At 32.7% G+C, this 16772-nt stretch overlaps 2 protein-coding genes across 2 annotated transcripts in view; one reads left to right on the top strand and one right to left on the bottom strand.

Annotated features, from left to right (window-relative positions):
- Positions 1-525: 525 nt before the first annotated feature.
- LOC134722693 (trichohyalin-like) lies at positions 526-6550 on the top strand. Its single transcript, XM_063586314.1, has 7 exons — positions 526-551; positions 3153-3233; positions 3545-4484; positions 4741-4933; positions 5500-5582; positions 5867-5969; positions 6276-6550. The coding sequence occupies exons 2-7, from the start codon at positions 3160-3162 to the stop codon at positions 6548-6550; spliced, it is 1668 nt and encodes a 555-aa protein (XP_063442384.1). The 5' UTR covers positions 526-551; positions 3153-3159.
- A 9319-nt stretch (positions 6551-15869) lies between these two features.
- LOC134721257 (tonsoku-like protein) overlaps positions 15870-16772 on the bottom strand; it is a 122460-nt gene continuing 121557 nt past the window's right edge. Inside the window, exon 24 of the mRNA XM_063584103.1 lies at positions 15870-16664. Within this exon, the coding sequence (XP_063440173.1) occupies positions 16313-16664 (352 nt within the window). The 3' untranslated portion in view covers positions 15870-16312. The remainder of the gene's footprint in view (positions 16665-16772) is intronic.

Raw genomic sequence — 16772 nt, 5'->3', positions numbered from 1 at the left:
GTGTGTCCTGTATCACTTGTGTGTCAAGTTCAAATGACAATCACTTTTATGCAGATAATTATATTCAACGCTTAATCTATAGCGTTTCCTTTTTACGAAAGAAACATGAATATCAAAGTACAGAAATGTACTAAAATCGACATAAGGTAAAACATAAGATTAGTAGTACTTTGGGTAAATTTGTAAAATAAAAATGTACAAGAATCAAGCCTACACATTTGAGAAGCAAGAAAGCGGTCTTCGTATTTCCAAACTCCGTTTTCCGGTACATTATCTTACTTATGTTCCATTGACAAAGTAAAATTAATACTACCAATCGGCAATATCCACCAAGACTCGCATTAGTGATCATTGGTTGGATTGATTAAAGTCCATGCAGCACCAATCAGTTAACGCAAACGTTACCACATGATATTTAACGTCGAAACGTCATAAACCTCTCTGGCAACCTTGTATCAGAGTAGAACGTTGCTATCTATCTGACTGCTGCTTTTATACGCCTGAATATCTGAAATTGAATTTTGTGAAGATTGTAGGGATCTCGTTGTCAGGTAAGACTTTTTCTTTAGTTTTAAGCGTCATTTTCCGCAGTAAGGCAACTCTAAATGAAAATAAGCGAACATTATTGATGTGTTTGTCCTGTAAACTTTTTTAACAAGTTTTTTGTTTCTTCGATCTCAATTTTACACAACATTGCAATATTGGACTGATTTTTTTTCTGACGCAAGTACAATTAGTATATTATTCCAATCATCCAAGTTAAGGCAGCCAGGCTTCAAAGTTGTTGTTTGTTTTTATTGCTGGTATATTGAAATTTGATTAATATATGTAAAATTGTGTACAATTGGCTTGGAAGTGCATCAAAGACATACAAAATAATTATAAAGGTTTATCTAGCAATATATTGTGCATATAATTCAAATGTAATAAGTTAACACAAGTAAGCATAGTTAATACTAGTGGAAATTTGACGAACACTTTATAAGAATCGTGCGTCCGAAGCGCTTTTCTGGATTAACCTTCCACAGTATCGCTTCAATGTATCATGATGTATGTAAACACTTGGACACGTTGGGGCAACATAGCCAAAATAAACCTTAAAGAATGACAAAATTTATCTTGCGTCAACTTAACATGGAGGCAGTGGAAACCCTTGAAAACTGCTGTAAAAATCATACTATTGCTATTGATGCTCTTAGAATAGGAATAATTTACAGCTAAACCTCGGTCGATAAAAACTATGTCACATGATCCTTGACGTCTAAACGTCATAATTCTGATATTTCTTTGGCAACGTCGCCAGTTTGTTAACTTGCCTTCAGCAGTGTACACGCTTTTTTCAACGATTCTAAACGTATATAACCATTTGCCCGAGATTCAGCAACCAAGAACAACTTGGTAAGTTTCTATTCATACTAAAAAACATGGAGATACTGCTTGAAAGAGAAATAGGTCGTATGTACGGGGCGCCGAATGGGACTCTTATGGTTTTGTACAAAATTCAATTTTGTCATAACAAAATCATTTTTGTCTTACAAAACTATGTGCTACAGACTTGTTTTGTGAGAACTTCAATTTTGTGATGACAAAATTCATTTGTGTAGACAAAATTCATTTTTGTCATTACAAAATTCATTTTTGTAGACAAAATTCATATTTGTCATGACAAAAGTCAATTTTGTCTAAAAGGTATGCAAATATAAACATATTTGCATACACAATTGACTTTTGTTACCTGATATGGAAATTAAATCACAAAAGTCAATTGTGTGAGGTAAGATTCAATTTTGTTAGACAAAATTAACTTTTGTGAGACAAAATTAACTTTTGTGAGACAAAATTAACTTTTGTGAGACAAAATTCAATTTTGTCAATTTTGTTAATTTTGATGAGACAAAAGTGAATTTTGTCAATTTTGTTGAGACAAAAATCAATTTTGTCAATTTTGTAAATTTTGTTGAGACAAAAGTGAATTTTGTCAATTTTGTTGAGACAAAAATCAATTTTGTCAATTTTGTTGAGACAAAAGTCAATTTTGTTAATTTTGGTGAGACAAAAGTCAATTTTGTCAATTTTGTTGAGACAAAAATCAATTTTGTCAATTTTGTTGAGACAAAAGTCAATTTTGTTAATTTTGTTGAGACAAAAGTCAATTTTGTCAATTTTGTTGAGACAAAAGTCAATTTTGTGACGACAAAATTCATTTTTGTGACGACAAAATTCATTTTTGTGACGACAAAATTCAATTTTGTAACAACAAAATTGACTTTTATGAGACAAAATTGACTTTCGTGAGACAAAATTGACTTTCGTGAGACAAAAATCAATTTTGTTGAGACAAAATTCAATTTTGTCAATTTTGTTGAGACAAAATTCAATTTTGTCAATTTTGTTGAGACAAAATTCAATTTTGTCAATTTTGTTGAGACAAAATTCAATTTTGTTGAGACAAAAGTCAATTTTGTCGCACATTGGTCAATTTTGTCTCACATTGGTCAATTTTGTCTCACAAAAGTCAATTTTGTTGAGACAAAAGTCAATTTTGTCAATTTTGTTGAGACAAAAGTCAATTTTGTCAATTTTGTTGAGACAAAAGTCAATTTTGTGTAACAAAAGTCAATTTTGTGTAACAAAAGTCAATTTTGTGTGACAAAAGTCAATTTTGTGTAACAAAAGTCGATTTTGTATGCAAATTAGTTCACAGAAACCAAACTTAACTAATTTGAATACAAAATTCACTTTTGTCGCCCAATTTTCAAATTAGGTAACAAAATTCAATTCTGTGTAACAAAAATGAATTTTGTTATGACAAAAGTGACTTTTGTCCGCTGATAGATAATTTTGTATGACAAAATTTTAAATTAGTAGTATGATACAAATTTTGTTAAACTGAACTCATTTTTGTTGAACAAAAGTCACTTTTGTCCGTACAAAATTGAATTTTGAGTACAAAACCACAAGAGTCCCATTCGGCGCCCCGTAGTATGAACAACACAATGAGTTGTTTGATCAGGTGAAAAAATTAAGACATATGAAAGACAGAGTGAGGGTGAGAGAAAGAGAGATAATTAATTACAACAAGTAAGGCAAAATATAAAAAAAAACGAATAAATAATTCTTTCTGTAACAATTCCAAATCTCTTTTTTTTTAGAATCAAAATGGAGACCGATAATAACAGTATAAATTGGAATATTCGTAGTTTAATGGTGTCATTATTCCAAGTTGCTTTCAGGTAGGTATTCAAGACCATTACTATGCGCTACTATATTTTGACAAACGTTATTTTCTAGACTGACTTCAGAATGTAAAAACTATTTTTTATTTAAGATTTAAACACTATAGGAATGTATATTACTTCAGTAAATTAAAAATGTTCGACATCCGGATTTACCAATTTTGAAGAAAAGAAGAAGATTATTCAGTGTGTCTTTCTGTCCCCTATGAGAATGCCCTTTTCGCTATAATTCATATATTCTATTGAATGAGCCTAATTTTCTGAACGCCGTAACATTAATTCTGAATACTCCTGGTTTTTATTTTCAGTGAAATGGAAGCTAACATTATGTTTGGTTCACAAGTAGTTAACTGTAACGAGACTGAAATACCTTTGAGCAAAAGAGAAGAAATAATAACAGACCACGATAAATGTGCTGCTTTTTACAAATCCGTCAGAGATGCTGAATACAATAAACTTGTTGACGCATATGCCAGAGAAAAGATAATCCAAGATGAAAAGGAGAGAAATCGGACAGTAAAAGAAGAAGAAAAGATAATTTCTACCAAAGACATAAAAGACGGCGACGAATGTGCTGCTTTTTACAAATCCGTCAGAGATTCTGAATACGATAAACTTGTTGAAGCATATGCGAGAGAAAATATTATCAAAGAAGAGAAGGAGAGAAATAGGATTGTAAGAGTAAGAAAAGAAGAAAAGATAATTTCTACCAAAGACATAACAGACGTCGACGAATGTGCTGCTTTTTACAAATCCGTCAGAGATGCTGAATACAATAGACTGGTTGACGCATATGCCAGAGAAAAGATCATCCAAGAAGAAAGAGAGAGAAAAAGGATAGTAAGAGAAGAAGAAAAGATAATTTCTACCAAAGACACAGCAGACGGCGACGAATGTGCTGCTTTTTACAAATCTGTCAGAGATGCTGAATACAATAAACTTGTTGACGCATATGCCAGAGAGAAGATCATCCAAGAAGAAAGAGAGAGAAAAGGGATAGTAAGAGAAGAAAAACAGAGGATTTCAACCAAAGAAATAACAGACGACGACGAATGTGCTGCTTTTTACAAATCCGTCAGAGATGCTGAATACGATAAAGTTGTTGAAGCATTTGCCAGAGAAAAGAAAGTTAAAGAAGAAAAGGAGAGAAAAAGGATAACAAGAGAACAAGAAAAGATAAAGACACAATTTGAAGAGTTCTGGAAACCAGCCACTGATCTTGACTCACTTCGGCGTTTTCCCCAGGAGGTAAATACATTGTTGTTTTCAATGCATGTTTCTTCCACTTTATTGTCCGAGTTTTTTTTACAAAAAAAAAATTCGCTATTTAACACTATAGATACAGTAGTGTTTCCTAAAGTAACCGTCCCATCAATCATAAAGGTTTATTTGATATTTTGCTCAATTGTTTTTAAAATGACCTGTCTCAATATTGTGCGTAGATGTCAAAACTGTAATCTTTTCGTAATTTTCATATCTTCATATATTTTGTTTTTGTTGACAGCCAAAGAACAGTAGAGAAAAGGCTTGTACTTCACCACAAGGACTGCTTTTTAATGAAGAACAAACAGAGAAAAGACAAACCGGACCATTCCTTTCACCGGCAAAAGAAGAAAGAATACACTCATTTTTGAGAGAACAGCATACCAATTACCAAAGCTTCCAAATGACAGACACGTGGAATGTAGCAATCGAAAGTAAGCACATATAGAAATTAAGTATGAGATTTAAAAAAAAAAGGCCAATGAACATACATGGAAATATAAACAAATTACGTGCCAAAAAAGGAAAATATCACTTACAAATCAAACATAATAATTGTTTCGATGTTATTTAAACAAGTATTTTTTTTTGTGTTACCCTGTTATCGTATCTAAAAAAAAAGATTTGTACCCTCTTTCATAAATTTTGATGAAAAAGTCTGGAAACATGCCGAAAATCCTCAAACAATTCCATGACAGCTGGTACATAACTTCAACATTTGTGTTTCAGAAATTTGGGTTGAAAACCGTCGGAGAAATTGATAATATGAAACATGTACTATCTTTCATAAATCTTGCTGAACATAATGGAAAATAAAAAAAAGTAAAAGAAAAATTTAAGAGCTGGTGAAATAAAAAAAGGGAAATTTAAAATATAATATCAAAACGAAAATCACTGAAATAATGAGTTTGCCGTTAGAAAACCAATTAAGCTAAGTGTTTGTGTTTCAATATTCAATTTTCATGTTTATAATTGAGAAACAATTTGCTTTGCTTTTTAGAAGAACTGGACGGATCTGAAGTTAGTGAAATTGTTCCAAATAAAATGGGATATCTTCAACGGATAGCCAATAAAGTATTTAAGGTAAAGTATATTGGTGTTGTTATAAAATATAATTTCAGTAACAGACGGAAATACTTTTTACAGCATTGATTCAAATTTACTGGTGAGACGCTGTCTATAAGCCGGATTTAAGCCTGATTCAAGCCTGATTCATACTGAAACAAAATGTCAAAATTACAATTTCAATAAACGCATATTTTTTTCTATTAAATCACTGGGTGGTCTTTTAAAACAGAAACTCCCATTTTTTTATATCATGAAAAGCATAAACGGACATTATAATACTTAATTTGACTCTTTTTCAGAGAAGCAAGCCTTCAACAAAAGACATCATTGATAAACAGCTTGCTTTAAAGGAAGAACTAAAGTTAGATTTGTCGACATTGGATGACAACATAGAGGATGAAGGTAAATTATATCAAATCACCCTTTTCTATCTACAGACAGTGCTATTTTATAACCTTGGTGGCTTGCTGGATATCACCACTAATGTCACTCATTTTTAAAAACTTATAAAAAAAAAAAAAAAAAAAAAAAACATAACTGAAATTTTGAATACAATTTTATTTTTTTCAAATATAACAATTATGTACTCAACCCTAACACCCAAAGTATTTTGTTATGATTGATAATGAGATTGTAATTTAAAAATCGATCATTTAAAAAAATGTCCTTTCACTGTTCCCATGTTAATAAAGTATCATTTTCTTTTAGATATACCAGACACATCAAGGACGACAGACAGTGAATGGTTCAGTATTAGTTTAAGTGACACAGAAGAAACCCCAAGACCACATTTAAAGCCATTCTTTTCATCAGTATTAGAAGAAATACATGTTTCAACGATTACAAGTAATACAAAAGAATCTGCAATAGATATTGAAGTTGACTTTCAATCCAAACCTAACAATGGATTCACGAGCTTTCGACAGTGGTTCTGTCAACTATGTTGTTGTCATAGAAAACCTGATGAAGATTTTGACAATTGAAAATAATTATTTTTGTTGTTTATTTGTTTATTTAATAAAACTTTTATTTTTGTTTAATTTTAGATTTATTTCAAGATAGGTTCTCATTGACGACCAGACTAACTCGATCCATCTCGATAAAGATAAATTAAGCGATTGGCAGAATGGTCTGACTCAATCGTCAAGAATGTTCGGGGTGATCTACCTTTGTTACCATCGATCTGAATTTCTATCAGAGGGTTTTGGACATGTTAGAAATATTCGAGTAAGGATCGAGAAGCCGGTCACTCGAGAAGAGATCGATAATTCGTCGAATAACCGTTACGGTCGAATTGATCGGAGAAATATCGTGTACAGATCGAGTTTGGTCGGAATATAAATAGTTTACTGGTCAGTACTCGGTTATCTCGATCTTTGCTCGATTAATATCCGATCATTTCACGATAAACGCCAACCTGTTTGATATGTGGTCCAGATTAACTCGATCAATGACCGTTCGCTTCATGATCACTGCGACTTTTATATTTTTTTCATTCCAGACCAACTCGACCAATACCAGACATCTACGCGACCACATTCGACCACTCTTCGATCTCTACTCGGCCATGCACGAGTATACATGACTGGTACACGATTCTCTAAAAATGTGTTCAGCTCTGGTTAACTCTCATAACTTTGCTTCTACAAAAATACCGGTAGACTCTATATTGAAGCTATTTATTTTTAACTGTAATCAAATTCCTCCATGTACAGCACGCGTCTATACATAAGAAAGGAGGTGTAAATTTTTTAAAAGAGACAAAAGATACCAAAGGAACAATCAAACTCAAAGGTTGAAAACAAACTATCCTGGTTCCCGGTACTACGTTCCAGGTGTTAGCTATTAGCCATACTCTCTCACGATTGTTATATGTGTAACATACTGAATATTGCGAACACGAACCAGTCTAAAACAAACCGACATAGCCATAGCGAAATTCGAAAGTTGACGAGAACACAAACAGCAGGGACACATAACACAACATAGAAAACTAAAAACTTATCAACATGAAACCAAATAAAACCTGGGATGATCTCAGATGTTCTGGAAGAGCAGTAGATCAAGCATTTTGACCCCATAGGATGTTTCTAATATGAAAATAATTGTGCATCAAAATTCATTGTTAGACATCTGATGAATAATTTAGCCTTCAAGGTTAGTTTTTTGGAACATCGATTAACTTGTTTAATGGGCTATTTTTGACTGTCCGTATTTTCCGTATGTCCAGGATTTTTTTTAGTAAAAAAAAATAAGAAGTGTGATCTAATTGCCAATTAGACAGCTCCACAGAACACCAAATGACACATAAATCAGCAACTATATGTCACCGTACGGTCCAATTGTTTTTTCTATGGTCGGGTTGTTGTCTCTTTGATACATTCCCCATTTCCATTCTCAATTTTACACTTGTTTCTCATACAGGAACTTTTTAGGAAGAAAAATAAGAAGTTAGCAATATCATTTAACTTTACTTTCCGCTAAATAGTTGATGCTCTCACTAAATAATTCAAAATTTGGTGACTATATCAGACCTGTATCTTGGCATTGCACAAAGTCTTTACTAAATCGATTGGATGTTGGATGTGTACTGATTGGCATTTAAGTCTTAAGATGCATGATTTTTTTCAAATTATTTTTATTTGTTGCTATTGGCTTTGAACTTGCTGTCATTAACTATGAGTACTCTCAGATCTGTATTTAAGTGTCATTTGCTGTGGTGATACGTAGTATAAGTACCTTGCCACGTCCACTCTGTGTTTTTGTTATCTATTTTTATCCGTCTGATGAGTTTAGAATTTTTAACTTATTTACATATTGTATTCTTATGTTCTATTGTTACACCACTGTCCCAGGTAAGGGAAGGGTTGGCGCGTTCCAAACTAGTTTAACCCTGCCACGTTACTTTAAACATATTTTAGTTAAAAAAATCATGTACATGATATACACATATAAATACAGTGATACAATAATACTAAAGGATTCGGAAACAAAGTTTCCCTTATATTAATCCGTCTCCCTGTAAAAAAAGATAAAGGGAAATAACTGCATATAAAAAGTTGATTTTTGTATCGTCAGAACCCCGCCACGTTCTGTATGTGCCTGTCCCAAGTCTGGAGCCTGTATTTCAGTGGTTGTCTTTGTAACTGTGTTTCATATTGGTTTTTCGTTCATTATTTTGTATATAAATTAGGCCTTTATTTTATCTCGTTTGATTTATTTTACATTAATCATATCGAGTTCTTTTAGAATTGAATACGCGGTATGGTTTTGCTCATTGTTGAAGGCCGTACGGCGGTGACCTCTAGTCTTTAATTTCTGAGTCATTTTTGTCTCTTGTGTGGATAGTTGTCTCTTTGTCAATCATACTATATATTCTTGTTCCTTTATAAACTCCTTTGTTGTAACGTAAACGTTATTTCGTCACATACCAGTTCAAACTAAAGACTATCTTTTTTATTTCTCAAAATATATTACAATATCAAATTCAAAAGTTATCAAAATACAATTCATAAAAATTATAAATATAATTCAAACAATTATTTTTGATACATTATTCAAATCGGCCTGAATTTAGTTTCATCTTTTCATGATTTATTCTGCAAATTCTGTCAAAATATTTGAAATAAAATTAATTCCCAATCATTTTATTTCTCTCCTATCGTTTCAATGATTTGCCATACATGGCGATCCTTGTCTTGTAACATTTCCAAAACTTCATCGGTGAGATCAGACTTTATTCCATTTTCAAGTTCAAATTTGTACATTTCTTCCGGTGTGAAAGACAGATATTCAGCCCAACGCTTTACCAGTAGAGTCATCGTATGCTGCAACAAAGCATTGTATCTAACCTCCTCTTGAAAGTCTCTATTAAACTTCTTCCATTCTTTTTGTTTTGTTTCGTTATCATTTACCGACTTTGATACTTCATCAGGACTAGGAGATTCATCTGACGTCTTTTCTTCACACTGTCCTTCTTTTTTTGTTTCCTGTATTAATATTTCCTGTTTTAAATTCTTTTCTACAGAAGCAACATCTGTACAAGATACGATATTTGACACCGGAACTATTTTTGCCGTTGTAATCTGTCCGGATGTACTGTCATCATTTGCAAGTCTAAGTTCAAATTGAACAACCTTGCATTCCCCTGAACTTCCACTTGAATCCAAATCGGATAAGGCTGTCAGATTTATCATATTTTGAAAGCATTGTTGAATGGAACTGGCATCGAGTCCGTTTGCGTCAGCTTTTTGTTTTTTTCCTGACACATTGATTTGAGAACTTACACTAGTAGTACTGCAACTGCGTTGAGGTGATGGAATGTCGTTCGAAGGACCCAAATACTGATGATCTAACAGTATGCTAACACTTTGGTTAGCGTTTATCTCCGATATGCTCATCATTGTCTGTCCGTCTATTTCATACAGCTTCCGCTTTGCACGTTTTCATCAGGATTTTCTGACTATTCTTTCTTGCTTTGACGACAACAGTTCCCGACGTCATAGTATATTTTGTAATTCTAAATGCGAGTCAAGACTGCATCTATGATTCAATAATTGAAAGAAAATAAATGACATGCTTGAAAACTTGTTTTCAATTAATGTACCGATTGCATCTAAGCTAAATTATCAACAAAATGTTGAAGTTTTCAGCAATAACAAACTTAATTTCTGTGTCATTTGGTCTCTTGTGGAGAGTTTTTTTCCCCCATAAATACAATGTCTAGTGGCAAATAGTTCATGCATGTTCAGGACGAAAACAAATTAACAATAAACATAAGAGGAAGGTCCTGTTATACGAAGGAAGCAGGGAAAACTGAATTACATGGACAACGGGGGTATATTAGAAATATGCAGAGATTTAATCTTTCAACAGGCCACATATAGAACCAACATATATCGATTTTGGTAACTTTAGTGTAAAGGACGACTAAATACTTGAATTATGATTTTACGTATTTAAATGCAGTGTACATCCGATTCGATGACTTTTTCCTCAAAATTGGTACAGATAATCTTTCTATATATAATTTAACTACAATTTTTTTTAAATCAGAGGTTTATGAACTACGTCTGAATGAAAATGTATTATAATATATTCCTTCGTGTCCAAGATACTGAAATTAAGTTACATGCTTCCTCCTTATTACCATGATTAGCATCTCAGTTGATCACCATGGTAAAGTGCATTTTCTCCTTTCCAACTGATTTTTAGTTTGTTTTTATGCCGATCTCCAAAGTTACTCTATTTGTTTCTTTTCAGTAAAATTAAAAATGAATGAAAAAAAAACCTCAGTGAAGATTGGTCTCGGATGATTTTGTTGTTGTTGCTATAACTGCTTTGTTTATAGAGTATTTTATTACAAGGTTCTATTTCAAGCAACAGTTGTCATATTTGGTCATGGGTTAAAGAAGATTCAGGCAAAGTTTGATTGCTTTTCATAGATGTTTCAAGGTTCACACCAGAGAAACAACAAAGACAGACGCAAAGTGCTGGCAAAGGCTTGTAGGCCATTTGAGCAAAAAAAATATGAATTCCTCAGACGCAGTAACGTCACGATTAAAGTCAGTGTTAAAAAAAACAACCTGTTTTAAAGACTATCAACAAGAAGATTCTGAAATATGCAATATTACAGATAACAACTCTTATATGGCTCCGAAGAACCTATGTTACTTACCTATCTCTAAGAGTTTCATGACCAATTGGCAAAACAGCACTCTTTAATGGCTCTGAAGAACCTATGTCAATTACCTATCTCTAGGTGCATCATCAAATTTGGGAAAACAACACTATTATATGGCTCTGAAGAACCTATGTCGCTTATCCATCTCTAGGTGCATCATCACCAATTGGCAAAACAACACTCTTAAATGGCTCTGAAGAACCTATGTCGCTTACCTATTTCTAAGTGCATCATCACCAATTGGCAAAACAACACTCTTATATGGCTCTGAAGAACCTATGTCAATTACCTATCTCTAGGTGCATCAACAAATTTGGCAAACAACACTCGTATATGGTTCTGAAGAACCTATGTCAATTACCTATCTCTAGGTGCATCATTACCAATTGACAAAACAACACTCTTAAATACCGTATAGCGGGTTATTTTCGCGGGGTGTAAATTTTCGCTTATTTTCGCGGATAGAATAAAATCGCCAAAATAAATGCCGCCAATTTAAAAGTGTACATGCAAAGGTAATGTTGAAAATGTTGAATCCGCCAAAATAATAACCGCCAAAATATTTCGTATACCTTATTGAATGAAAATCGCGAAATTTTACACCCGCGAAAATAACCCGCTATACGGTACTTTGAAGAACCTATGTCGCTTACCCATCTCGAGGTGCATCATTACCATTTGACAAAACAACACTCTTAAATGCTTTGAAGAACCTATGTTGCTTACCTATTTCTAGGTGCATCATCACCAATTGACAAAACAACACTCTTAAATGGCTCTGAAGAACCTATGTCAATTACCTATCTCTAGGTGCATCATCAAATTTGGCAAAACAACACTCTTATATAGTTCTGAAGAACATATGTCGCTTATCCATCTCTAGGTGCATTATCACCAATTGGCAAAACAACACTCTTTTATGGCTCTGAAGAACCTATGTCGCTTACCTATCTCTAGGTGCATCATCACCAATTGACAAAACAACTCTTATATAGCTCTGAAGAACCTATGTCGCTTACCTATCTCTGAGTGCGTCATCACCAATTGGCAAAACAACTCTTATATGGCTCTGAAGAACCTGTGTCGTTTACCTATCTCTAGGTGCATCATCACCAATTGGCAAAACAACACTTATATAGCTCTGAAGAACCTATGTCGTTTAACTATCTCTAGGTGCATCATCACCAATTGACAAAACAACACTCTTAAATGGCTTTGAAGAACCCATGTCGCTTACCTATCTCTAGGTGCATCATCACCAATTGGCAAAACAACACTCTTGTATGGCTCTGAAGAACCTATGTCGCTTACCTTTCTCTAGGTGCATCATCACCAATTGGCAAAACAGCACTCTTATATGGCTCTGAAGAACCTATGTCGCTTACCTATCTCTAGGTGCATCAACACCAATTGGCAAAACAGCAGTCTTATATGGCTCTGAAGAACCTATGTCGCTTACCTATCTCTAGGTGCATCGTCACCAATTGGCAAAACAACAGTCTTATATGGCTCTGAAGAACCTATGTCGCTTACCCATCTCTTGGTCCATCATCACCAATTGGCAAACACACAAAAACAAAGTGCTTGTGAGCCCCAAAGGGTAAAGATTGCCTTCACTTTGCAACTTTATGAAGTTTTGTATTTTGCTTAGAAAGGTTTAAAATTTGATTGCATTTTATGAAATACCAAAAAAAGGAGAAAAAATGTTATTAAAGAGCAATAACTCCACTACAAAGTCGACTTACAATTTCTGTATCACACTTTCCCCTATCAAATTCTAATTTTCAAGACATTCATAAACAAAACTTGTATTTAACCTCTGTTCCTTTTTATAGCCATGTTGGTTGGCATGCAAGGTCATCACACACATCTTTAAAGCAAGATACCTCAATGATGATTGTGGCTCATTCATTGTTTAAAAGACATTTTTGTAAAAGTTTAGAAATTACAATACTAGTATATGCAAAGTGGTGAAAAAAAAACTCACTTTGCCCAGATTATGAAGCTATCTCTTTCTTCATATAACTTGCCATGGGTCAAAATTATTAGGAATTTTATTAAATGCAATATATAACTGCATTCAGAATAAAATAAAAACAAGTGTGCGTCCACTGAAATTTCTGGCCTGCTTTATGTTGATAGTCCTAAATATAAGGTTTCACTTAAAGTATCACATACACTCATACCACATCTTTTTATATCTATATATGTTCCAAGAAAATGAGGTCAAGGTCAGAAAAAACAAACAAGAAATTCATGTACACCTTACAATCATTCCATACACCAAAAATATAGTTGACTTTTATCCAAGTAGACACTGATCCATGAAAACAAGGTCAAGGACAGTAGAAATATGACAACAAAAATTTCATAACATTAAGTCTTTATATACAAAGTATAAAACATCCAGGCCTTCTTACTTTTAAAATATTAAATTTTCAAGAAGTTTGTCAATGCTGCTGCCAGATCACTATCCCTTTGTCTTCCTTTCTGTATCAGAAGTCACAGGGTCGACAAAAACATACATAAATATATATGTGTAGGAGGCTTTATACTTTTGTGTCACCTTTTGATTGTAAGTAGTGGAGGTACAAACTGTATGTCTATGTCAACTTCAAACTGAGTTTTTACAAGTGAAACCTAGAGTAAACTCACAAAATGACATTGAGCTTATATTACTTTATGCAAATCCTCAGGCAGTTTTCTACAACTGTGTAAAATCAGGAGCCTGTAGTTCAGTGGTTGTCGTTTGTTTAAGAGTTACATATTTGTTTTTTCGTTCATTTTTTTACATAAATAAGGCCCTTAGTTTTCTTTTTTGAATTGGTTTACATTGTCTTATCAGGGCCTTTTATAGCTATGTGGTATGGGCTTTGCTCATTGTTGAAGGCCATATGGTGACCTATTATTGTTAATGTTTGTGTCATTTTTGTCTTTTGTGGATAGTTGTCTCATTGGCAATCATACCGCATCTTCTTTTTCATAAAATCACAACAACATCCATCCAGTTGTTTAAGAGTTGTGCTTACAAGAGACTATTAACACAAACTGAAATATTGAAGTTTATTTATCTCCCCTTTAACATGTATAACCTGAATTTTATTCCTTAATATACTTACTCATAACTGTGTAAAATTTCATTTATATATGTGTATCAAGGTTCCGTGTTGAAGACCATCCTTTGACATATAAAAGTTTAATTTAACAATTTGTAACTTGGATGGAGAGTTGTCTCATTAGCCCTTAAAATTTTCTTATACCTATAAATATATTATAGGATTTGTTCTAACAACGAACTATATTATCACCCTTTTTTTCTTAAGATGATGAAACAAACAGGTACAATTTCATTTGTTTATTGTTAAGTAATTTAATTTTGGATGTTACACATCTTCTGATTTGCTGAAAGTTGATTGTCTATCAGCTCATAGACATAATTTTGTCATGCGACTGTGACAGTCTTTTTTTAAATGATTAACTCCTAAGACATGTAATTTAGAATTCAAATATAAGGAATAACTTATATTTTTTCTGTCTATTTGAAATAATTTCAAAAAAGTAAGGCACACTTTTAAAATTTATAAATTAATAATTTGATGCCATCATTAGATCTGTGGTGTCTTCTCCCTCTTTTTCAAGTTAATAAAATAAACATTTACATTTTCATGTGTTTATCGTCAATTGTAAGGTATTTTCTCAATTTATGTTTTTTTAAAATAAAAAATAAACTTATTCCTTGTGAATGTGAAATCTAGAATTGAATCATCATTTCTATTTTATTACATCCTTCTCTTCACCCTTTATCCCGTTTGCAATTCAAAAAATCAAACACTGTATTCAATCATTTAAAGTATAATGTACTATTCATTATTTTTCACATGGACCCCCCCCCCCCCCCCCCTAAACACACACCCACATCAACATGAAGAATCCCTTAAATGAGGGACTACCGTTAGTCAAGGGGTCACTCTTGTAAAAAAATAAAATAGAAAAATGTAGATTTATTTACTTTAAAATGGGAAATTCTGACATTATATTTGGAACAGCTTTTCTAAATGAAGAGTCCTATTATTTTGAATAATAAAGAAGATATAAGGCCAAGAACATATCAAAATTCTTGGACATGTGTTGACCATATAATACCAGATAAATCATAAGATGTATAGTTCTTTAAGAAAAGTTTCTTCAAATAATATGCATATGAATGTGTGCTCATTTGTTCTTAAAAAGTGGTTTTTAATGTCCTAAAATTGAGGGGGGATCCCTATGTGTTGTTCCAAACCTGATAAAGGTCCTTCTTTGTGTATAATTTTAAATTGGAAAAGTCAACAACTATTTAGTATCCTTACACATGAAAATAATTCCTGGTCTTAAAGCTACATGTTCATATTTCTGCTGATATAATAACTAGAATCATGCAAATAAACTTAAAACACATGTAGAAAAAAGGGATGTAAGCTCATCTTACAAATCATGCAAATATGACACTTTTTCTAGACTTCAAAACACGTGCGCAAAATAGTCGTCGCAAAGAATTTTAAACTTTGAAATTGTTGTCGCGCGCAAAAACCCCCATGGGCATTTGCAAAAGTTGGCAGGTATGAACACATAAACAAGAGTTTAATAAATTGCACATTTACTGATAAGTAAAAAATAATCATAATATTATACAAATTACAAAATAACACATGCAATAACAATATAAAAGATACACTATAATATAATTTGTCTTAATCTATAACATGCATGATACATCTTCTAGGATATATATAGTTAAGGTGATACCTAACACTACAGGGAGATAACTCTGTAAAGTCAGCTCAACATTTTAATTATGTTGTGCTGTAAAGGGAATATTAAGTGTCTCAGTGATAAAAATTGGTGTTCGTCAAACTGCTATATAACCAGTGTATTTTAAAAAAACGGTTGGTTTAAAATTTTTGAAATTTTTATATTTTTGTTAAAGGGTCAAAGTTAATACTTTGTCAAAATCTTATGAAAATTAAACGAGCCAAATTAATTTAAGTGAAAGTGTTGGGTACCACCTTACACTAACAATAAATTATGTGCTAGATACACTCAATCTAACCAAGCAGCTGCTAATATGAGTTTGAGCTGAATCTTTCCAATGTTCTGTCCAAATCTGGGATAAACTATCTACATCAACTTTATCCAAATTATTACATGTAAAACTAATAAATTTCAGAGAATGGTCAGACATTAATTTGTCACTTATGGCATCTAGAAACATGGTATCCAATGGCGATATGATGCCACAACCTTCTGCCGAAATCTTTTCCAAGTGTGTATTGTTTGTCGAGGCCACTTCTAATACTCTGGTTACAACACTATTGTCTAGTTTTGGATTGTCTGAGAGATTCAGGGAGGTGAGCCTTTTACCAGCTATTGGAATGCTGAAAATGAAAATTATACCAAAATTTACAGAAGTCCTATAAACAATTATGTTTGATTATTCATGCCAAAAGCATTTTAAATCTCAGAATTGCTTTCCTCTTACACAC

The sequence above is a fragment of the Mytilus trossulus genome, chromosome 6 (assembly GCF_036588685.1).
Source record: "Mytilus trossulus isolate FHL-02 chromosome 6, PNRI_Mtr1.1.1.hap1, whole genome shotgun sequence".
NCBI classification, from domain to species: Eukaryota; Metazoa; Mollusca; class Bivalvia; order Mytilida; family Mytilidae; genus Mytilus; species Mytilus trossulus.
This window is presented reverse-complemented; position numbering and strand designations above follow the sequence as displayed.